The 24244-nt window shown below is 37.5% G+C and overlaps 1 protein-coding gene across 13 annotated transcripts in view; it reads right to left on the bottom strand.

The window, feature by feature from the left end:
• The window catches only part of LCOR (ligand dependent nuclear receptor corepressor), a 90270-nt gene that overhangs the window by 52955 nt on the left and 13071 nt on the right, over nt 1-24244 (bottom strand). For all 13 annotated transcript variants that reach the window (XM_084903488.1, XM_084903486.1, XM_084903489.1 and 10 more), the window contains one exon: nt 244-309. In XM_084903488.1, coding sequence (XP_084759614.1) covers nt 244-309 — 66 coding nt within the window. The remainder of the gene's footprint in view (nt 1-243; nt 310-24244) is intronic.

The raw sequence follows: 24244 nt of genomic DNA, 5'->3' as shown, positions 1-24244 counted from the left end.
ACAAAAATTTATTTACTTAATAGTAGACAGGTTCCTACTTATGTAAAATCTTAAATACTGCTTACTAGTTAATATACCTTATTCATACATATATTTTGCATTATTAACACAAAAAGATGCTTACATTGATATAGCTTTAACCCACAAAAGTGAATAAAAAGGAGAAGACAGAGGCTTAAATCACTAAGGTATCATGTAATCCAGGATGATTTTTAAATAAATAAAAAAATATATTTTTAATACCTTTAAGTAAACTGAGATCTTTTAAAAATGCAGGTCCAAACAGCCCTTCAAGAATACTTTCAAACCCTGAAAGGATGGAAAAAAATCCATTATTATAATATTCCTTTTTGTAGTTTAATATTAATCTATCGCATGAAAAAATGATGGGGTTTTCCTCCAGTTCTCAAGGATCCATAGATTATTATTGAAGAGATGCTAAGGGAAGAGTGCCAATGACAAATCTTAAAAAGAGGCTTTGCATTTTTGTCAATGATTAATATTCAATACAAATTCAGAGCACATTCAAGAACTACATAAAACAGACAATGCTAGAAATAACTAGTAAGGAATGGAAACTCATGGGTTCTCAAACCATCTTCCAAAATCCCAAATACTTCTTTATAAAAACACTCAAAGTCTAAGTCAAACTGCTTCAAAGTTTCCACAACATTCTAAATTAATCAAATAGTATGTTTTTAAAATCAACTGAGACAACACATTTTTAAGCTAATAGGTTTTTTTAATATGCTTTTATTGATTTCAGAGGAAAGGAAAGGGAGAGAGAAATATCAATGACGAGAGGGAAATCATTGATGGGCTGCCTCCTGCAAACTCCATACTGGAGTTTGAGCTCACAATGGGGCATGTGCCCTTTCAGAATCAAACTGTGACCTCCTGGTTCACAGGTCTGGTATGTTCAACCACTGAGCCACACCAGCTGGGCCAAGCTAATAGTTTTTTGAAGAAGAAAAATCCTGAGAATACCAATAAATATCACTACAAACAAAAGCAACTATATAACATTTTAACAGAAAAATACCATTATTTCACATTGACACAATTAACTATTTACTGGTTCCTTTATGAAGTTAAAACCCACTAATTATACATACAAAAATATGAGAGCCCTGGACAGTGCAACTCAGTGGTTGGAGCATTGGCCCATGCACCAAAGTGTCTCAGGTTCAACTCCCAGACAAGGGCACCTACCTAGGTTGCAGGTTGGATCCCAAGCCCAGTTGGCTGTATGCAGGAGGCAACCAATTGATGTGTCCGCCTCACATTGAGGTTTCTCTGTGTTTTTCTCCCCTCTCTTCCACTCTCTAATAAAGAATTTAAAAAGGAGCCCAGCCACAGTATCTAAGTGGTTGAGTGTGGACCTATGAACCAGAGGTCAATTCCTGGTCAGGGCACATGCCTGGATTGAGGGTCTGATCCCCAGTGTGGGGCTTGGAGGAGGCAGCTGACCAATGATTCTCTCTCATCATTGATGTTTCCTTGTCCTTCTCCTTTCTTCTTTTTTTAGATTTTATTATATAGGATAGCCAGGCCCTAGCTGGTGTGGCTCAGTTGGTTGGAGTGTCTGTCAGTGGTAGGTTCAATTCTTGGTTAAGACACATACATACCCAGGTTGTGTTTCTGTCCTGTCCATGTGGAAGGCAAACAAATGATGTTTCTCTCTCTCCCTCTCTCTCTCCCCTCTTCCTTCCTTATGGCCCTCCCTCTCTGTCTCTCCCTTTCTTCCTCTCTCAGAAATTAATTAATTACTATAGACAGGGAATACCTGAGGTTCACACACATGTTGCATTTCCTTACCACAAATTCAATTACCATAAAAGGTTTGGAAGGTAAGGGGTCAGATAAGATGGTCCCTGAGAACAGTATTTTATCTGGATATAAGAATAACATTGTAATTTTAGGAATTTCTTTGTCCTTAGCATTAAGCCATAATTAAAGAGTAATCTCTAGAGTTTGTGTTATCTACATTGTAGTTGATTTTTCTGCACTATTTTTTAGATTCTAGATTTTCCACTAGAATTGGTTTTTAAATTCTTAGTTCCTTCCCATCAAAATTATATTTAAGAAACTGGGAAGTATGTATGCCTGTTTATTGTTTGCCTGCTACAATTAAAACATTTTCTACTAAATTATTATGATCTTTCTTCCCCACACTAGAAAGGAGAAAGGGTTGCACTGAGGTTTTTGAGAGTGAAGAGGCAGTGGTAGGTAAGAGAATGAAAAGGACTTGCTAGATATAATCTATCTCTGCAAACTAGATATTCCCAACACTAGCCTTAAAAAAAGGCTATAGGATGCCTCTAACTCTAAAACTCTCCTACCCCCCCCCCCCAAAAAAAGGAATTGATTTTACAAATATTTCAGTATCTTGAAAGTGCGAAGTACACACTGCAAATAGCTAAATGAGATTACAGGTGGCTCTTATCCTGAAGAGCAAATCTAATTTGCTTGCACCTGGGTTTTTAAGAAATCATAACAAATTCAAACTTGTATGCTAACCATAAATTCTTGAAAAGGAAAAATGTAAATACAGCAAGAACAAATATTGGGAAAGAAAAATAAAACAAAGCTTTAGAAGATCAAATTTTAAAAATTACAAAAGACAATGGAACCTGAAAGAATAAGAAAACAGAAAAAAAAACTTCATCAATAACACAATAGACAATAATAAAAATCAAATCACAGAGCAAAAAGCAGTGAAAGGGAAAGAAGGAAATGAAACAAAAAATCTGGTCATCGCTTCTCGGCCTTTTGGCTAAGATCAAGTGTAGTATCTGTTCTTATCAGTTTAAAAAATCTGGTCATAAAGCTAGTATTTGATCAAAACACTAAAGTCACTTTTCTTTTGCTCATATCTGCAACAATACATTAAATCTCACAGATACTATTGATTTGACACTGTAAAGCTGTATTTTGCTACCCTCTGTTAACTGAACTTAATGCCACTCAATTTTATTAATATTAAATATTGGATTTAACAGTTGCATAGCAACAAGGACTGTCTCATGTGCTATGCTTGACATTAACAAAAGGCAAATAAGGGAAGAACAAATGTATTCAAAATTTATACCATGATCTCATAGAAAAGCCAACAAGATCAATAACAAAATGTCATGGAAAATTAAATAAATACTGAAAAAGATAGCCATGTCATTATGTTCAATCACTAGGATTTAAAAAGCACTTTTATGTAATATATTACATATAAAGAAATATTAATAATTTTACTGAACATGATCACTCTCCAAGAATTCCTATCCAACATTACAACTGGTCTCAAAGCTGGTCTTTAGACTCTTCCTCACTGCAGCCTGCACTATGTCTTCAGGTTGCATTCCTGAAGCAACACTTTAACAATGCTACCATCTATTCACAAAAGTTTACATTATTTAAAAAACAAATCCCAAATTCCTAAATCCAGCAATCAAAGCAGCTTATAATTTGACCCCAGCCTACTGTTAAAAAGCAGCCAGTTTCACAGAACCTTCCTGCTCATTCTCACAGCTTCAGTCATTTCTACCTCCTAATATTTTCTCAAGCCTTTGCATCTGATCTCTGCCCAAATAAATTATCTTCTTAAAGGCACTCTTCAACTTGCTTAAAAATACATATTCGCTTATTTTTATACATTAACCAAGAGCCTGCCTGCCAACCAGGGACAGTGGCTGGCACTGAGTAGGCAGTGGTGAGCTGACATGATGCCTGCCCTCATGGAGCTTCAGTTTCTAATTTTTTTCATCTTCAGAATTCACATATCATTTCCTCCTTTTAAGTAAATGTCAGCTGCCTTATGTTTTCTGTCATGTGTAAAGTACTGTCTATATAAATATTCTATAAAGTAAAGTTTGTTATAGACTATCTAAACCCTGTCTTATTTTTCATACATTTGTATCTCATCTCCTCACTGAGATTAATGCTCCAGAAAAGATGGAAAGGTCTTCCTGTTTCCCACAATGTTTCTTATACTAGGGCTTTATATGTCTGATTTTGAGCTTCTGGTTTAATCAGAAAACTCTGGGAAGGGGAAAAAAAAGATTAAAATTTCTCACATATTTTTCACATGTTTCCCTCTTCAATCTAAATCAGAATCTGTTCTCCATTTCTAACTGAAGGAGGGAAGGCAGGTCATGAAAATTAACAGGATAGGAACATATCATATGCAAGCTAACTAAGGTAAGCAGCACAGCCTGTACTTTTGAAATAAAGAAGAAATTACTGAATGAAAAATGGTTCCTGGGCTTTAGGAACCTCTCCTCTGAGATACCAAGTTAGCAATTTGAGAAACTAAAGGATGCTGAAGAAAAACTAGGAGCAGATCAGAAAATTAGCAATTTTTGCATCAAGGTCCCTTGGGTACTTTGTACAACTTGATGCTTGGTATAAAAGAGCTCAATTTTCAACTGAGTATTTTTACTTCATAAAATATCAGTTCAAAGGCACCTGCTAGTAACAATCACCTATTAATCTACTAGTATATAATAAAAGCCTAAGAGACGTTACCGTGGAACGACCAGAATAACTGGTCGCTATGATGCGCACTGACCACCAGAGAGCAGGCGCTCAACACAAGAATGCCCCCTGGTGGTCAGCGTGCTCTCACAGGAGTGGTGCCTAGGCTCACGACTGGCAAGCTGGGCTCATGACTGGTAAGAGCAGCGGCCAACTGGCCTAAGCCAGCAGTTGGACACCCCTGAGGTTTCCTGGACTGCGAGAGGATGTAGGCGGGGCTGAGGGGGAGCCCCCCCCCCTCAGTGCATGAATTTCGTGCACCAGGCATTTAGTGTCCTAATAAGCAAAGATGGCACTGACATTATCTGGAATTCTTTGCTTATAACTCCAGGGTGTTATTACTTTCTGACATACATCACACTGAACTCCAAGTAAGCCCCAAAATAAAAGTAATTAAAAGCACCAGATTTTATAATCTTTTCTGTTTTACCCAAGATAACATAAGACAATTAACAACTCTTCATTGATGTTCCAGCTATCTCAGTATGTCGTGCAACTAAAGAAATGCGCATGAACTTCCAAAGGTAATGATAAAAAACCAGGCTCCTCTTCTTTAGGCCAGTGGTTGGGAGCAGCTCTGTTGACTAATGAGTTTACCAACCACTGACCTAGACTCTCCATTCCAATAATTATAGGCTATTGTTGTTACTTGTGATCAAGCCCCTATCCAGTGGTTGGCAAACTCATTAATCAACAGAGCAGCAAACCGTGGCTTGTGAGCCACGGTTTGCCAATCTCTGCTTTAGGCAATCCATCCGACCACTGGACAACTACATTCATTTAGAGTTCTTCCTCTCTCTCTGAGCATCTGTTCCTGGCCCAGGCACTTTGAGAAACCCATTTGCTAACCTGGCTCACTTATTACCCTCGGAATAACCCAGCATGAGAAGTGATGAAAAAATTTGACCAGATATACTGAAGAGAAACAATAATTACAACTAATGCACAAGCTGAAACATAATTAGTGAAGAAAAAAGTATACTAGAACTTGAAGAAAAATTATAAATAGTATTTCTACTGAGACCAGGGAGAAATGGCATTTTTTTTTTTTTTTAAAGCAAGCTACTCTAAAAAGAGAGTGAAAAATATGTTTGGTGGAGGGGAAAAAGAAAAACAAAACTGCCAAAAAGAACCCAAAAGAAAGAAAAACAAAACTGCCAAAAGAACCAAAACCAGGTACTGAGTAGGAAAATATACAATCAATTAGTGACTTAGAAAACCAACTTAAGGAATGTCTTCATAATGTATACAGAATCTGAAGATACAGAAATAAATCATGAGAAAAAGATGAGAGAAGTGGACGTAATATTCAGTATCTGTAAAATAGGATTTTCAGAACAAGGAAAGGCAATAAATACAAATAAGAAATTGAAAATTGAAAAAACTAGGTGGGAGGAGGAGAAGAAGAAAAAACAAACTTCCTAACATTAAAGAGTGTCTTGAGTCTTCATTATCTAATGGGCTCTGAGAAGTACTGGGGCAGAATCCCTGGGGGGGGGGAAAGCGCACACATACATATATAACTCTCCTGGTAAAATAACTCAATTTCAAGAATAAAAATTTAAAAGCTCCAAAGAAGGGGAATCTTTACTTAATTTTACTTAAACTAAGAGGAAAAAGTCTGTTAGTTATTTTATCAGTAAACGTAAATGCCAAAAGCCAATGGAGCTATGTTCACAAAATTCTGAGGGTAAAAAAACAAACTTTTTGTACCTAATTTATTATTCATAGACATGGGTAAAAGAAATTATTAGATATGCTCTGATTTGGAAAGACAGCCATTCACTCTGAGGTAGGTTACATAAAGTAGTTCAGCTAAGTAAAAAATGACTCAGAACAAAGACCTCAAAAAAGGAGAAAATATTGCATATGCACACATATATATACATACATACACATATCTATATATATCTACACTGAGGCCTGATGCACAAAATTCATGCATGGGAGAGGGGAGTCTCCTCAGCCCAGCCTGCACCCTCTCCAATCCTGGACCCGTCTGGGGATGTTGGATCCCGGAGATTAGGCCTAAACCGGCAGTAGGACCTCCCTCTCACAATCCTGGACTGCTGGCTCCGAATCGCTCACCTGCCTACCTGCCTGCCAAGTCACCCCTAACTGCTCCTCCCCTGCCGACCTGGTTGCCCCTCACAGCCCTCCCCGCCAGCCTGGTTGCCCCTCGCAGCCTGCTGTTCAGATGTTTGGTCATCCCTCACTAACCCCTCTGCCGGCCTGGTCTTAGGCAGCCATCTTTGTGAGGGTGTGATGGTCAATTTGCCTATTACTTCCTTCTTACATAGGACTAAAGGCCCGGGGTACGAAATTTGTGCGGGCGTGGGGGGGGTGGAGGGGTGGGGTGGAGGTGTCCCTCAGCCCAGCCTGCATCCTTTCCAATCTGGGACCACTTGGGGGATGTCCAAGTGGACATCCCTCTAACAATCTGGGACTGTTGGCTCCTAACCACTCACCTGCCTGCCTGCCTGCCTGCCTGCTTGCCCCTCATCACTTCTGCCTGCCAGCCTGATCACCCCCCAACTGCTTCCCTGCCAGCCTGATGGCTCCCAACTGCCCTCCCCTGCCGGCCTGGTCACCCACAACTGCCCACACCTGCCAGCCTGATCTCACCCCCAATTGCCCTCCCTTGCCAGCATGCTGGCCCCCAATTGCCCTTCTCTGCCAGCCTGGTCGCCCCCTACTGCCCTCCCCTGCTGACCATCTTGTGGCAGTCATCTTTGAGGCAGCCAGCTTGTGATGATGATGTGAGGGCAGCCATCTTATGATGACATTGCGAGAGAGTGTGATGCCACCTAGGCTTTTATTATATGGGATATATATATACATACAGCTGGCATGGCTCGGTGGTTGATTGTCCACCTATGAAGAACCAAGAGGTCGTGGTCTGATTCCAGATCAGGGCATATGCCCGGGCTGGAGGCTCAATCCCCATTGTTGGGTGTGCCAGAGGCAGCTGATGAATGATTCTCTCTCATCATTAATGCCTCTCTCTCTCTCTCTCTCTCTCTCTCTCTGAAATCAAAAATGTATATATAGGAAAAGTGGCAAGCACTATACCAGTATTAGTTAAATATAGTTTACTAATATAGGGATTCAGTTTTTATTATATCAACTAGTGGCCTGGTGCACAGATTCATGCACATTGAAAGGAAATTTATTAGGCCCTAACTGGTTTAGTTCAGTGGATAGAGCATAGGCCTGCGGACTGAAAGGTCCCAGATATGATTCCGGTCAAGGGCATATACCTTGGTTGTGGGCACATCCCCAGTAGGATGGCCGATGCTCCATCCACTGAGCCAAACTGGCTAGGGCAGGATCCTTTCTTTTTAAGGCTGAATAACATTCCATTGAGGCATGTATCAAATTTTGCTTATCCATTCATCCATTGATGGACATTTGGGTTGCCTGCCACCTCTGGCTATTAGAAATAATGCTGCTATAAATCCCTTTTGATACTCAAAGGAACCCATCCAAATCCAGACCTCTATCTAAATCCTGTATTTCCTAAATCTCTTTTACCTATAGTTATAATCTTCATTTTGGCAATATTTGTGTGTTTTTTTAAATCAATCAATCTTGCCAGGTTTGTTTTCGAAGGTTTTATTTCTTCCAACCCCCTCTCCCCCCCCCCCCCCCCCCCGCTTCCCCCAAATCCACTTTTGACTGTTTTTTAATCTTTATATCTTTGTTTTTTTGTTTTTTAAATTTTTTTAATATATTTTATTGATTTTATACAGAGAGAAATTGAGAGGGATAGAGAGTTAGAAGCATCAACGAGAGAGATACACTGACCAGCTGCCTCTTGCACACCCCCCACTGGGGATGTGCCTGCAATCAAGGCACATGTCCTTGACCGGAATCCAACCCAGGACCTTTCAGTCCACAGGCCGATGCTCTATCCACTGAGCCAAACCGGTTTCGGCCATATCTTTGTTTTCTAATTCATTAATTTTCATTCTAAGTTTCATTATCTTTATATTTCCTTTGGATTTATTGTTATTCTTTTTTTTTAATATATTTATTTATTTTAAAGAGGAAAGGAGCAGAGAGATATAAACATCAATGAGAATCATTGATTGGCTGCCTCCTGCACACTCTCCTGGGGATCAAGCCTGCAACCAGGGCATGTATCCTGACAGGGAATTGAATCCTGACCTCCTAGTTCATAGGTCAATGCTCAACCACTGAGCCACTCTGGGTGGGCCTGTTATCCTTTTTCCTAAGTTATGATAGTTTGGTTCACTTACTTTTTTTTTTTTTTTTTCTTTAACAAAGAATAAAGTATAGGAGTGATTTAAGAGAACTAAATTTTTAATTATTTTGTATTAAGAAGCAATCTAGGATAAGTAAAATGTAATATATCCAAATAATGGAATACTGCCCTGCCAAACCTTTTATGACTTTCCACTGACAATATTGAGAACTTCACATTCCTGGATGAAATGCAATATCACCGAGTTCTCTCTTACTCCCAAACTACTTTTAGTCTCCCCTACCACTATTTTCTGTCACATAAACTATGCTCTGGCCAGACTGATTAATCTATATATCTATATCTATATAATCTATATATCTATATCTATATATACGCCTAATATGCAAAGTGTCCCCTCAGGAATTCAATTGCTCGCTATGACATGCGCTGATCACCAGGGGGCGGCGCAGAACGAAGGGAGGCCCCAGCTGGCAGCCTCTAGGGACCCAGCCCATGCACAAATTTCATGCACTGGGCCTCTTGTCATTACATAATACTTTTTAAGGACAGCATGTCCTCTGACTAGAATGTTCTCCTGCAAGCCTCAATCTACTTAATTCTAAGGCATCCTTTATCTCATCCCACAAGCCCCAGGCAAAGTTAGGAACATCTTCATCAGTGGTGAAGTTGAACTGCTTATAAACTATAATTTTGGGGGCACTTTATCCACTAGATATTGAGCAAATAAATGAAGCTTATTCGTTTTTGTTTTTTTTTAACATCAGCCTGTTCCTTAAACTGCAGTCAATACTGTTTGTTGGATGAATGCAAACACAACTTTCTTAATTCCTATATCCTTATATTTACATGAGTGGTTTGAAATCCATAATGGCTCCATTTTGTGTAACTGTCATGTTGAAAACCCACAGAAATAGAAATAAAACAGAAAGGTAGTTGATATCTGATAGAAAAAGGATAGTTTTCTGCTCCAGCTCAACCAAGTTTCCTGTATCTATGAACTAAAACCAGAACATAATTAATGGCTTGCTTTGCTGGCCAACCAACATTGATGACAGGATACTTTTGTCTGTGTGCAAAGCTGTAACTTCAGCAAAGACAGAAATAAATTAGGAAAGATGAAGTCCTATACAACAGTGATATTAATAGATTAAGGAGAAAAAGAAATATGGATTGAATAGCTGGAACATTACCAAAATAATTTAATATAATTATGTCTACATATCTAATTCCATAAGTGAGGTTCTAAGATGTTAAGTAACCAAAATCATACAAATAGTAAATAGCTAGTTCAGATGAATTTAGTTCTTTGAAAATCCAAGGGCAGTTTTGGTTCATTTTTCCAGTGATAACAAACTGTCTTCAGCAGAGTAATTATGCTAAAAAGAAGCCATTTAAATGCAAATCTAAAGTTGATTAGGAATGAGTCAATTACACGAACGAGTTCACAATCTATGGGCCAAAATTCCTTAGAGAAACTCAAGCCATTACAAGGTCAGTAAATCCATATGAGCACTGTTTATAAATTAAGTAAAAAATGTGCTTGCATATACAACCACTACTCTACTGAACACATTTTGTTGTGAACAAAATACATATTTCTTTTAAAAGCATTACTGAATTCATAATATCCTTTTATTATATTTTCTCAAAGATACTAAAAATGCAATACAATATGGGAGACTAGCCTTTTTGGCCTTTTTGTTTGTTAGTTTTTTAGATTAATGAAGCAAAAAGAATTTCTATTATTTCTAAGACTCTTTTCCTTGGTGGACTACAGGTATTGTGTCTACTATGAGTCAGGCACTAGGAATGCAGCTATGAATAACACAGACAAAAGTCCCTATCTTGTAAACTTTATGGCAGGGGAGAGAAATGATACAAATGATAAGGATGGTGATAAGGAGAAGCAGGAGAATATAGCAGAGTAGGGGGTAGCAACAAACCCTGATAAACTCTGACTGATAACTCTGAGAACTGCTAGGTAGGGACTGAGTAAGGGGAATTTTTTAAGGAGGCAACATTTTTGGATACTGAATGAAATGAGGAAGCAAACCTTGTAGGTATCCAGAACAGGAACATTCTAGGCAGAGGGCACAACACTAAAGCAATACATAGAGTGAAGTAAGACATATTTGAGAAACAGCAAGAAAGTTGGTATAACCTGAGCAAAATAACTAAGATTGAAAGTAGGAGATAAGATCAGAGTTCTAGAAACAAGATCATGGTGAGGAGATTGGATTTTGAATTTAATACAAATCCACTAGGTTTACATTTAGGTGGTAGTGGAGGCAATATGATCAGATTTCTATTATTTAAAATTTCCAGGTGAATATATGGATAACTAATTATGAGGAAAGCATTATTAGGAGACTATTATATTACAACAGCTTTACAGCGACATCTCGGTGTGGGGACTCGGGCGTGATGACTAAGGCGGAGGAGGGTGCATAGGGCCCCTTCCACGCCAGATGCTCACACTTCAATAGCCGGCCAGGCCTAGGGACTGCACCCATGCATGAATTTCGTGAACTGAGCCTCTACTTTCCAATTAAAAGGCAGAGATGGGGAGATTGGAAAAAAGAACATAAGCCAACTATATCCAATAGACTCATGTTAGATCCAAGGACACAAAGAGGTTGAAAGTGAAAGAAAAGAAAGAGTCAATGAAAATGGAAACTGAAAGAGAAATTGAATGGATATACTAATATTAGACAAAATAGGTGTTAATATAAAACTTGTTACAATAGACAAAAAAGAATATTACATGATAAAAAGTCAATTAAGAAGATTTAACAATTAAAAACATTTACATACCTAAAACATTTATGCATCCCCAAAATATACGGGAAGCAAAAAATAACAGAATTGGAAGAAATTCTCAACAATACTTGTAGACTTCAATATCCCAATTTCAATAATGGATGAAACAACCACATAAAAGACTTGAACAATACTTAAGTCAATTATATTTAACAAACATACATAGAACACTCCACTCAGTAAGTGCAGAATATACATTTTTATCAAGTACACATGAAACATTATCCAGGGTAGACCACATGTTATACCACAAAATAAGTCTCAAAAATTTTAAAAAGTTGGAAATCATACCTTGTGCCTTCTCCAAAATTAATGTAATGAAATTCAAATTAACAAGAAAATGGGAAATTCATAAATAAAGCACATTCTTAACCAATGAGCCAAAGAAATAATCACAATGAAATAAAATACTTTGAGATGAAAAAAACAAAAAAACCCAAAACATACATCTGGGATGAAGCAAAAGCAGTGTTCAGAGGAAAATTTATAGCTGTAAATACCTTCATTAAATAAGAATATCACAAATAAAAAACATAACTATCTACCCTAAAAATTAGAAAAAGAAGAAACTAAATACAAAGCAACTTTAAAAAAGGAAATAATAAAGATAGGGCAAAGATTTTTAAAAGTGAGTAGAAAATGAAAAATTAGTAAAAACAATATGTCTTTGAAAAGATTAACACAATCGACAAACCATTAGCTAGATTGACCATACTAAAATCAAGAATCAAAGTGGAAACATCATTACTGACTTACAGAAATAAAATGGATTGCAAAAGAATACTATAGCCCTAGCCGTTTGGCTGAGTAGCTAGAGCAGTGGTCAGCAAACTGTGGCTCGCAAGCCACATGCGGCTCGTGAGCCTCGGTTTGCCGCTCTGTTGACTAATGCGTTTGCTGACCACTGTTTAAGGAAAAACACTTAAAAAACATTTTAATAATGTGCTAATGTCTTTAACCTGAAGTCAAAACTTCTGGGTAAGGGTAATGCCTTAGCAGTGGTTGGCAAACTCATTAGTCAACAGCATGGCAAAGCGCGGCTCACAAGCAGCAGTTTGCCAACCACTGAGCTAGAGCATTGGCCTGCAGACTGATTGGCTTGCAGACTGAGGGTCCCAGGTTCAATTCTAGTCAAGGGCACATGCCTGGGTTGCAGGCTAGGTCCCCAGAAGGCTGCCAATAGATGATTCTCATCACTGATGTTTCTGTTTTTTTTCCTCCCTTCCTCCTCCCTCCCTCACTCCCTCTTTCTCTCCTTTCTTCCCTCCCTTCCTCTCCCTTTCTCTCTGAAATCAATAAAACTATATTTAATTTAAAAAAAACTATAAACAAGTGTCTGCCAACATATAGTCACACAGATGTTTCTAGGCAATACCTAGAAACAAACTACCAAAACTGACTCAACAAGAAATAAAAAAGCCTGATGGACCTGTAACAAGTAGAGATTAAAACAGAGATTAAAAACTGACCAAGTCCTCCTGTGTACTGAAAAGCTGCCTGTTGATTTTGGGTCAGGATACATGCCTGGGTTACGGGCATCCATCCCCAGTAGGGGGTGTGCAAGAGGCAGCTGATGTAGTGTGCTTTCAGACGTTTCCCTCCTCCCTTCCACTCTATCTAGAAATCAATGGAAAAAATAGCCTCTAGTGAGGATTACAAACAAAAGAAAACAAAACCCTGACAAAGAAAAGCCAAGGGCCATATGGCTTCACTGATGAATGCTGACAAACATTTAAAGAATAACATCAATGTTTCGCAAACTCTTCCGAAAAAGTAGAAGAGGAAAATATATTTCCTTAACTCATTCCATGAGAGTACCTTACCCTGATACCAAAGATAAAGATTTCACAAGAACAGAAAACTACATACCATTATCCGTCATTAATATAGATACAAGAATCCTCAACAAAATACATACTAGCAAACCAAATTCAACAGAATATTAAGAGAACTATAGGCCATGGATTTATTTATCTCAGTAATGCAAGGATGGTCCAACATACAAAATCAATCAATTGAAAAGAATTAATCATCATGTTAATAGAACGAAAGGGAGAAAATAGCATGATTATCTCAACTGACAGAAAAGCATTTCACAAATTCCAAAACCTTTTCATAATAAAAACACTCAACAATTTAAAAATAGAAAGAAGCTTTCACAACATAATAAAGACCATCTATGAAAAACTCAACTAACATAATAGAATACAAAGCTTCCTACTAAGATGAGGAACAAGACAAGGATATTTACTCTTGCCATTTCTATTCAACATTGTTTGGAAGTTCTAGACAGTGCAATTAGGTAAGAGGAAAAGAAATAACAGGCATCCAAATTGAAAAGCAAAAACTAAACCTAACTCTTTTTGCAAATATATCTTATACACAGAAAATCCTAGCCCTGCCTGAGTGGCTCAGTTGGTTGGAGCATTGTCCCCTATACCAAAAGGTTGCAGGTTTCATTCCTGGTCAGAGCACATAGTAAAAACAACCAATCAATATTTCCTTCTCTCTCCCTTCCTCTCTCTCTAAAAAAATTTCAAAAAAAACATATCCCGCCCTAGCTGATTTGGCTCAGTGGATAGAGCATTGGCCTGCGGACTGAAGGGTCCTGGGTTCGATTCTGGTCAAGGGCATGTACGTTGGTTGCAGACTCCTGGCGCTGATAGGGGGCATGCCGGAGGCAACCAATAGATGTGTCTCTCTCACATCAGTGTTTCTCTTTGTCTTTTCCTCTTCCTTCAACTCTCTCTAAAAATCAATGGGAAAAAAATATCCTCAGATGAGAATTTAAAAAAGGAAAATTAAAAACAAAAAACAAAAATATCTCTAAATATCCTTGGGTGAAGATTAAAAAAAAAGAAAAAAAGTCCTAGACAGTCCACGGAAAAACTACATTCAACAAGATTGCAGGATACAAGAACATACAAAAATCAGTTATCTTTTTATACACTAACAATGAACATCTGAAATTAAGGAAATAATCCCACTTAGAATAAAGAATAACAGCAAGAATAAAGTACTTAGAATAAATTTATCCAAGAGGGTAGAAGACTTGCACACTAATAACTACAGAACAATGAAAAAGCCCTGCTGTCCAACCACAGAAGAAAGGCCATGGGAAGACATAGTGAGAAAGTGGGTATCTACAAGCCAGGAAAGGAGTACTCAACAGAAACCAACTATACTGAGCCTTGGTCTGGGGGTTACAGTCTCCAAAAATATGAGAAGATAAATACCTGCTGTTTAAGTCATCCAACCTTTTGTTATGGCAGCCTGAGTTGATTAATACAGTAATGAAATACAGGCAGTCCTCAGGTTATGTCAGACTCAACATATGTCGTTTCATGGTTACATCGGCATCTCCCACTTCTTTATTAAAAAAAAAAGTTCTGTCATTTCAACATATGTACATATGTGCTATATTTACAAGTAAAGGTCAGGAACTGTTTCTTTTAAATTTTTAAATTTTTGTTGTTTCACTTTACTACTGCTGTGTATGTGCTCCAAGTAAAGAGCTATATTAAGAGAACTATTGGGTCGGCAGCTAAGTAATTGCGGGTTTCACACATATATGGCTTCAGTTGAATTTTTAGGTTTGCAGACGTAGTACAAATGTAAAACACATTTTGTTATTTGATAGTTGGCTATTCAGCTGTTAATCAGTAAAAAAAGTTTTTTGATCTGTTTTGTAGTTTTCGTTTGGCGTTCGTTGAAAAATGGAAAATCAAAAGGAACATTTTCGTCATATTTTGCTTTTTTATTTCCGCAAAGGGAAAACGCATCGCAAGCTCATAAAAAGTTATGTGCTGTTTATGGTGACGAAGCCTTAAAAGAACGGCAGTGTCAAAATTGGTTTGCCAAATTTCGTTCTGGTGATTTTTCACTCAAAGATGAAAAACGCTCTGGTCGTCCAGTTGAAGTTGATGACGCCCTAATCAAAGCAATAATCAATTCAGACTGTCACAGTACAACACGTGAGATTGCAGAGAAGCTTCATGTATCACATACATGCATTGAAAATCACTTAAAACAACTTGGCTATGTTCAAAAACTCGATACATGGGTTTCTCACGAACTGAAAGAATCACAGTTAACGCAACGCATTAGCAGCTGCGATTTGCTAAAGAAACATAATGAAAATGATCCATTTTTAAAACGACTGATAACTGGCGATGAAAAATGGGTTGTTTACAACAATATCAAGCGGAAAAGATCGTGGAGCAGGCCAGGTGAACCAACTCAAACAACATCAAAAGCTGATATTCATCAAAAGAAGGTTTTGTTATCAGTTTGGTGGGATTACAAAGGAATTGTCTACTTTGAACTCTTACCACCCAACCGAACGATCAATTCTGATGTCTACATTGAACAACTAATGAAATTAAACAATGCAGTTGAAGAAAAGCGGCCCGAATTGACAAATCGAAAAGGTGTTGTATTCCATCATGACAATGCAAGGCCACACACATCTTTGGTCACTCGGCAAAAATTAATGGAGCTTGGTTGGGATGTTTTGCCACATCCACCATATAGTCCTGACCTTGCACCATCTGATTACTTTTTGATCTTTACAAAACTCCTTGAATGGTAAAAATTTCAATAATGATGATGATGTCAAATCGTACCTGATTCAGTTTTTTGCTAATAAAAACCAGAAGTTTTTTGAACGTGGGATTATGATGCTGCCTGAAAGATGGCAAAAGGTCATTGATCAAAATGGGCAATACATTACAGAATAAAGTTATTTAGTTCCATGAAAAAATTGTTTAAAAATCCGCAATTACTTAGTTGCCGACCCAATATATAAGTGCTATGTAGGTAGGTTCTGAATTATGGCAAAAATACATCGCACTGTAGAAACGAATCTCCAATGTAACCAAGGACCTACTGTACTGATGTGTACAACAACATGGATGAATCTCAAAAATACTATGCTAAATGAAAGAAATCAGATACAAAAGACCATATATTGTATGACTGTTTATATGAAACTAGAGGCCTGGTGCATGAAATTCATGCACTGGGGGTTGGGGGGAGCCCCTTGGGGAATGTCCACCTAAGCCAGCATGCGGATATCCTCTTGCAGTCCAGGACTCCTCGATTCTAACCACCCGCCTACCACAGAGGCAGGAGAGGCTCCCGCCACCTCCACTGCGCTCACCTGCCATGAGCCCAGCTTCTGGCTGAGCTGGGGGGAAGCACTGCTCAACCAGAAGCTGGGCTCCCTGCTCCTTAGCGCTGGTCCCACCGCCCACCCCCCGTGTGTGTGTGTGGCGGGGGGCAATCAGGGGCCAGGCCAGCTGGAGGAGGGGGCCACAGAAGGTTCAGGCACTGCAGTCGTGCCTCATCCTGCCTCTGCGGAGGCACCCAAACAGCCATGGCTGGCCTGGCAGTGCAGGCTCACTGGCCCTGCCCACCCCAACCCCCGGCCACTGGTCGTTCTAGAAAGTAGTTCTGGAAGGTCATTCTGCCGTCTGGTCTAATTAGCATATTAGTTCTTTATTATTTAGGATGTTCAGAATAGATAAATCCATAGAAACAGAAAGAATATTAGTGGATGGGTGAGGGAAAATAGGGAGTGACTATGTAGACACATACCTCACTTTATTGCACTATGCTTTGCTGTACTTCAAAGATACGTACTGCATTTTGCTTTTTACATATTGATGGTTTGTTGCAGCCTTGAATCGTGCAAGTCAATCAGCATTATTTTTCCAACAGGCTCAGCTGATGATTATAATTTTTTAGCAATAAAGTATTTTTAAATTATGTGCATTGCTCTTTTCAACAATGCTATTAGACAATAGACTACAGCAGTGGTTGGCAAACTCATTAATCAACAGACCCACAGTTTGCCGACCACTGAACTATAGTATAGAGTATACACCGGGAAAATAAAAAAATTGTGCAGCTCGGTTTCACTTTGTTGCTGTGGTCCTGAACCAAAACTGCAATATCTCCAAGGTATGCCTGTAATGGGTACAGAATAGCTCTTTGATGTGATAAAATGCCAGGAAATTGGATAGTGATGATTACTGTACAACATTTGAATGTTCTAAAAGCTACTGATTTACACAATTTAAAATAGTTAAAATATCATTTCTTGTCCTTTAGGCTATGATCAAATGTAAATTTATTAAGTTAATTTTACTTTAATTTAAAAAAAATATTGAGCCTGGCTGGTGTGGCTCAAAGTAAATGCAAAATGAATTTAACCACGAGGTATCTCTTAATACTTACTGGGATGGCTAAAAAGGAAAATAACAAGTGTTGAGCGTGGACCTATGAACCAGGTCACTCACTGTTCCATTCCTGGTCAAGGCACTTCCCAGGTTTATGGGCTCAATACCCAGTAGGGATTATGCAGGAGGCAGCCGATCAGGGATTCTCATCAAAGATATTTCTATTTTTTTCCCTCTCTCCTTCTATGAAATCAATAAAAATATATTAAAAATAAAATAAAAAACAAATATTGAAAGATACAACTTCGGGGACTCTCAAAGGCATTATGCTGAGAGAATGAAGGCAGTCTCAAATGGTTCCATTCTATGTGAGTCATTTAACATACATTCTCAAAAAGACAAAACCATAGTGATGATGACAAGATGAGAGGTTGCCAGAGGCTTGGAGAAGGATGATTACAAAGGAGAGCACAAGGCAGTTGTTGAAGGTGATGGAGCTATTCTGGATACACAAATTTATACATGTAATAAAATTCCTAGACAAAATGGTGAATTTTCTATGTTAATTTAAAAGTAAAATTTTTGCTACAAAATAATCCATTGGTCTATATTGCCCTTGGAAAGGATCCCTGACCCATGCTTGATTTGTGACATCAAGTATTGGCCATATGGAAAGTTCACTGAGTTATGTGAATTCCACACACACACAGAAATCACTTATAACCATAGTTTGTCGAACATTTTCTCCAAGTAAAATGGTATTCTATGAAAAAAAACAAACACCTAGTTTAGCTCATACTCAATCATGAGTACTTTTATGCGTACTTTCCACTTCATCACATAGAATACTAACAAGATGTGTACTCAATGGTCAACATTTAGTAAAAACAATGCTTATTACTACCTCATCCAGGGCATTTTTAGGTAAAAATGGCATTTTTTATTGTGTATGGCAGTGGAAGGCTATAATGAGTACTCCAGTGGTTTGGTGCCACTGCCTTGATTTGTGCACCAGCTGTCTGCATCAGCAGTTTGAACCACCACTTTCTTGCAACATAAGTGCAAATATCAACACAGTGCAAAGGATAAATAACATCTTAATACCATCATGAAAATAATTCTGACCTTACAGATCCCTGAAAGGGTCTCAGGAACCACAAGTGGAATCCATGAACCACATTGTGAACCGGGATGATCAAGTCAATCCATTTGTGTCACAATTTTCTTGCCCTGTCTATTATAGCTGGAATTAATAGTTATATTTTCAGAATACTGCTGCCATTTCTTTGGTTCTCTATTTGCTGAGGAAAATAATATAGGGTTACTTGGCTACAGATAGTAAACAAACAGGTACTTTTGACAGGAGAAGTGTAAGCACTAGAATACTTCAGCAAAATTTAGTCTAACTTTACAAGTGCTCAGAGAGAGATGCAGAGGAGAATTTACAGATGGCATAAGACTACATAAACAGTTCAGGTAAAATATCTTAAGACTGTGCAAAATAGATGTTAGTACTTTCAAGTTAGTACATTCAAGTACATTGTTAATACACTTAAGGGGAAAAAAATCTTTATATAATCTTCTGACTCTACAATAACTAAAAGTGTGTTTATTACAGCTAAAAGAACACCCAAATAGTTGGATATATTTGGGAAGAGAATTGTACACTAAATGGTATCTCTACTATATAGTAATGAATGGATCCTTAAAATCCAATGTCATTCAAGAACAGTAAGTATAAAGGACTAGAAAGACACATGACAAAATCTTTAAAATCACTAAGGGGATGCCCTAGCTGGTTTGACCATAGACTGAAGGGCAGCAAATTCAATTCTGGCCAAGGGCATGTACCTAGATAGCAGGCTCGATACCTGACCCTGGGTGGGATGCGTGAGGGAGACAATCAATTGATGTCTCTCTAGCACATCAATGTTTCTCTTTCTCTGGCTCTCCCCCTCCCTTCCACACCCTCTAAAAATCAATGAAAAAATATCCTCAGGCAAAGATTAAACAATAAATAATAAATAAATATCACTAAGGGGAACATATTAAATCAAGAAATATTAGAACAAATATTTGCATATTTGTAAAATGTAAAAACAATGTTCCTTACTAAAACATTGTTTAAAATGTGATAGATTAGAGAACAGGCTGATAATAACCAAATGGGAGTGGCAGTTACAAAACCATCATGAGATATAAAGTATAGCATAGGGAATATAGACAATAATATTATAATAACTATGTACAGTGCCAGGTGAGTATGAGATTTATTGGGATATCACTTCATAAATTATTTAAGTAACTAACCACTAATATAATTTTCAATGTCACTGAAACTAATATGATATTCAATGTCAACTTAATTGAAAAATTAAAATAAATAAAAAGTATGTAATAGGCTGACTGTTATTTTCAAAGAAATTTTTAATATAGTAACTCTTCAAAGCATTTTCAACGACCAGAAATTTGAGAACTGCTTCTCTAGGACATCAAAACTCAGAGAAAATTCTATAGGAAGACAAAGTCAGTTCATTAAACAAAAATAATCAAATTAGTGCTATTCAAAGAGAAAGAGAAAGAGAAAGAGAAAAAGAGAGACTATCTTGAGAAATGATTTACTAAACACTAAAATGTGCTAACATTTAATGGGTAACAAGTTAGTTTTTAAGAGGAACTTCCCCTCTAATAAGAGTCTATAAATTATGGTACTATGAATACTAGCTAGTATTCTCAGTTGAAATGCCACTGCATCACATCACAACAGAACAGATTTGATATATGCTACATACCATATTCATAACAGCACATGTAAATACCATTATCATTTATTTTGCATTTTAAATCTACTGTGATAACATTCATTAAGCTATATTGTAAAACTTGACATTATTATATATAATCTTAATAATTCTGAGATAGGTACTATTACTATGCTCCATTTACAGTCAGATACTGAGTCAAAGATGTATAAAAAAAAGAATCTGGGTTTCAAATTTGGGTATTCTCCTTAGGAGACTTGGACAAACCTTTTCTGTAAAAGTCCAGACAGTAAATATTTTAGGTGTTGCATGTCATATACAGCCTCTACCCCTGCCTTTAAAAAAACAAACAAAAAAAAAACCTTTTACAAAATACACACACACACATTAGCTCTTGGAATTTACAAAAACAGACTAGAGCCCAGCCTTTCTCAAGTAGGTTCCATGAGAGAATTAAGTATTTTTGTTTGTCATAAATTTACTTCTCTCTTATATATCTGGAATAGTATTTGTTATATATGATCTTTGGGACAATTAACTTGCACCTGCATTCAGTAAAATACCAACAGTTGCATATTCTCTATCTCCAACAGAAAAAGCTGTAAGCTTTTTTAAAGAATTGTGTTGATGACTCACAAACACCAACAAAGAGAATTAGAAATACAGTTTTGTTCTACACTGTGGTGGTCTTCACCAAGAATACTGATAACCTAAAAAAGTTATCTGTAAAACCTATTTTCTCAATGCTCGAAAACCAGCCACTATCATAGTCACCCTGTACAGTCTAATTATACCCGCAGGGAAAAACAAATGATTAAAACACTTTACAAGATATATCATTTCAAAACGACAGCTGTAAAGGTCACAGATTATTAAAGAGGACTCTGAACTAAAAAGCTACCCTGCCTTGTGGGGCAATGACAATCTCAGTCAAATGGAGCAAAACCAATACCTGAATGCAAAAAGGCCAGACAGCTCCTTAAGGATTTTCAACATTAACTGTCAAGCAGCTCAAGCAATATTAAACAGAATATATGGAGTATCCCAAATATCATCAGTTCATAAATCCCAAACCAATACTTTTTGCAACATAGCAGACATGTAGACAGATCATAAAGATGTAGTACTGATATTTTCCAACTTAGATAACCATTATATTCCAGAAGGTTTCACATAAAACCCTGCCTAAGTTAAGAGCACATCAAAATATAATTTCTAGAGCTTTGTATCAGCACCTGCAGCCTCATAGGTTCATTTTATTTCATTTTACTCACTTTATTTTATAATATGAAAATATAACCATAACTCTTATTAAAGCTAGAGACAACCTCTATGTGTAAATGCCTTGAAATAAGCTTCAGGACTTTTGGTTGAATCCCCTCTCTCCATTTATGACTACAATATATCAATGGGGGATGATAAAAAGGAAAAAACCATTGCATAGCAGTTTAGAACACAAACTTTAGAACCAAACTCTGTGGATATGAATCCTAATTCTACCTTTACTAGCTATTGTGACCTTGGGCAAATTCCTTTTCAATGCCTAATCTGTAAAACATGCATGACAATAATATATTTACAATGTTTTCATGAAGATTATTTGAAAAATCAGATAAAACAGTTCCTGGCATAAAGCATATATACATCTTTTTTAAAAATATATTTTACTGATTTTTTTTTTTTTAGAGAGAGGGAGGGAGAGAGATAGAAACATCGGTGAGAGAAAAAACATCCATCAGCTGCCTCCTACACACCCCCTATTGGAGATGTGCCTGCAACCAAGGTACATGCCCTGGACCAGAATAGAACCTGGAGCCCTTCAGTCCACAGGCTGACGCTCTATCCACCGAGCCAAACTGGTTAGGGCTATATACACATCTTAAATGGAAAAACAGCCCTAGCCAGTTTGGCTCAGTGAATAGAGCATTGGCCTGCAGACTGAAGTGTCCCGGGTTGAATTCATGACAAGGTTTCGGGCTCCATCCCCAGTAGAGGGTGTGCAGGAGGCAGCCAATCAATGATTCTCATCATTGATGTTTCTATTTCTCTCCGTCTTTGAAACCAATAAAAATATTTTTTTAAAAAGAAAGAAAAAAGAAAACATACAAACAACACAGAAACATCAAGCTGATGAAGTGAGAACTCACACAATAAACAATGCGAGCTTGACAAAGAAAGTTCTTCTCAGGGCAGCTGTCTCATATCCTTGGTTAACATTCAGCAGTACTATACTCACAATGAGTACCTACTATGTGGAAAATATCAAAACTGAATTCTTTATATTCTCCAAAACAGCTCCTCCCACAGACTCTACCATCTTGGGTAAAGGTAATTAACTCTGTATTTTGAATTGCTTAAACTAAAAACTTTAGAGTTTTCATTTCCTTTCTCTAACTCCCCACATTAATCCCTCGGGAAATTATGTTGGATCTACCAATCAATCCTACACAATCTTCTACCAATCTAAAATAGTCACAGTCCAAACCATTTTCCCCTTCCTCTACTTACTAGTACCCAGTTCAAGCAACCTTCACCTCTCACCTGGACAAATACAACAGCTTCCAACTTGGTGTTTGTGCTAATACTCCTGCTCCTCTTATTCCCAGCCTATTCTCAACATAGCAGCCAGTTAGTTTGTTAAAACTAAGCCAGATTATCACATCACTCTCCTGCTCAAAAGCCTAATATGCTCCTGATTTTTTCACAGTAAAGTCAAAGTCCTACCTTTCCTCAACTTTGCAGTGAACCTTAACGTGTCTAAAAGGAAAAAAAGAAAAAAGAAAGAAAAAAAAAAGTCTTATTTTTAAAAGAAAGGTTTAACTGTCTAAAGTGCAGCTGGGCCCAACAGGCATGGCTCAGTGGTTGAGCATTGACCTTTTTGTTGGTTGGGGCAACAATATGACCAAAATGGCTCTTGGAGAGACTTTTTCAGCTCAGTGACAGGGCTGATCCTACCGTGTTTCCCTGAAAATAAGGCATCCTCCGAAAATGAGACCTAGCGCATGGAAAGATAAGACATCCCCTGAAAATAAGACCTAGCACAACTTTGGGAGAAAAAAATAATATAAGACATTGTCTTATTTTCGGAGAAACAGGGTAGTTTTTTGTTGTTTTTTAAAAATATTTTTATTCACTTCAGAGAGGAAGAAAGAGGGAGAGAGTGATGATGAGAATCATTGATCCACTGCCTCCTGCACACCCCCTATTGGGAGATCGAGCCTGCAACCCGGGCATATGCCCTTGATCAGAATCAAACATGGGAGTCCACAGGATGACACTCAATCCACTGAGCCAAACAGGCCAGGGCTGTCTACTTTTAATGATGTGAAAATTGATCAGTGAATTCAGGATTTTAAGTCAATCCCACCATGATAAAGTCATTTGTCACCTTTCACCTCGTAATTTTAGCCTCCAATAATCTGCCTGGGTTCATAATCCATAGAACTGTGAGTACAAAACGGTGACTTTTCTAATATTTAATTACTTTTAAAAGAAAAACAAAACAAAACAAACTTATGTCCAGAATAGAAAAATCTATAGAGACAAAGTAAGTTAGTAATTGTCTATGGCTGAAGAGGGGGAAAGAGAAGGGAACAGAAAAGGAAGAGCTGCTAATGGGTATGGTTTCTCATCTGTAAATTGAATATGACACCCATTGGGGTGATAAAAATGTTCTAAAATCTGAATGGTAATGGTGGCATAACTCTGAATATAGTAAA

This window comes from Pipistrellus hanaki (genome assembly GCF_964339955.1).
Source record: "Pipistrellus hanaki genome assembly, chromosome: 14".
Taxonomy (NCBI): Eukaryota; Metazoa; Chordata; class Mammalia; order Chiroptera; family Vespertilionidae; genus Pipistrellus; species Pipistrellus hanaki.
The sequence above is the reverse complement of the archived record's forward strand: the minus strand, read 5'-3'. Positions and strand labels throughout refer to the sequence as shown.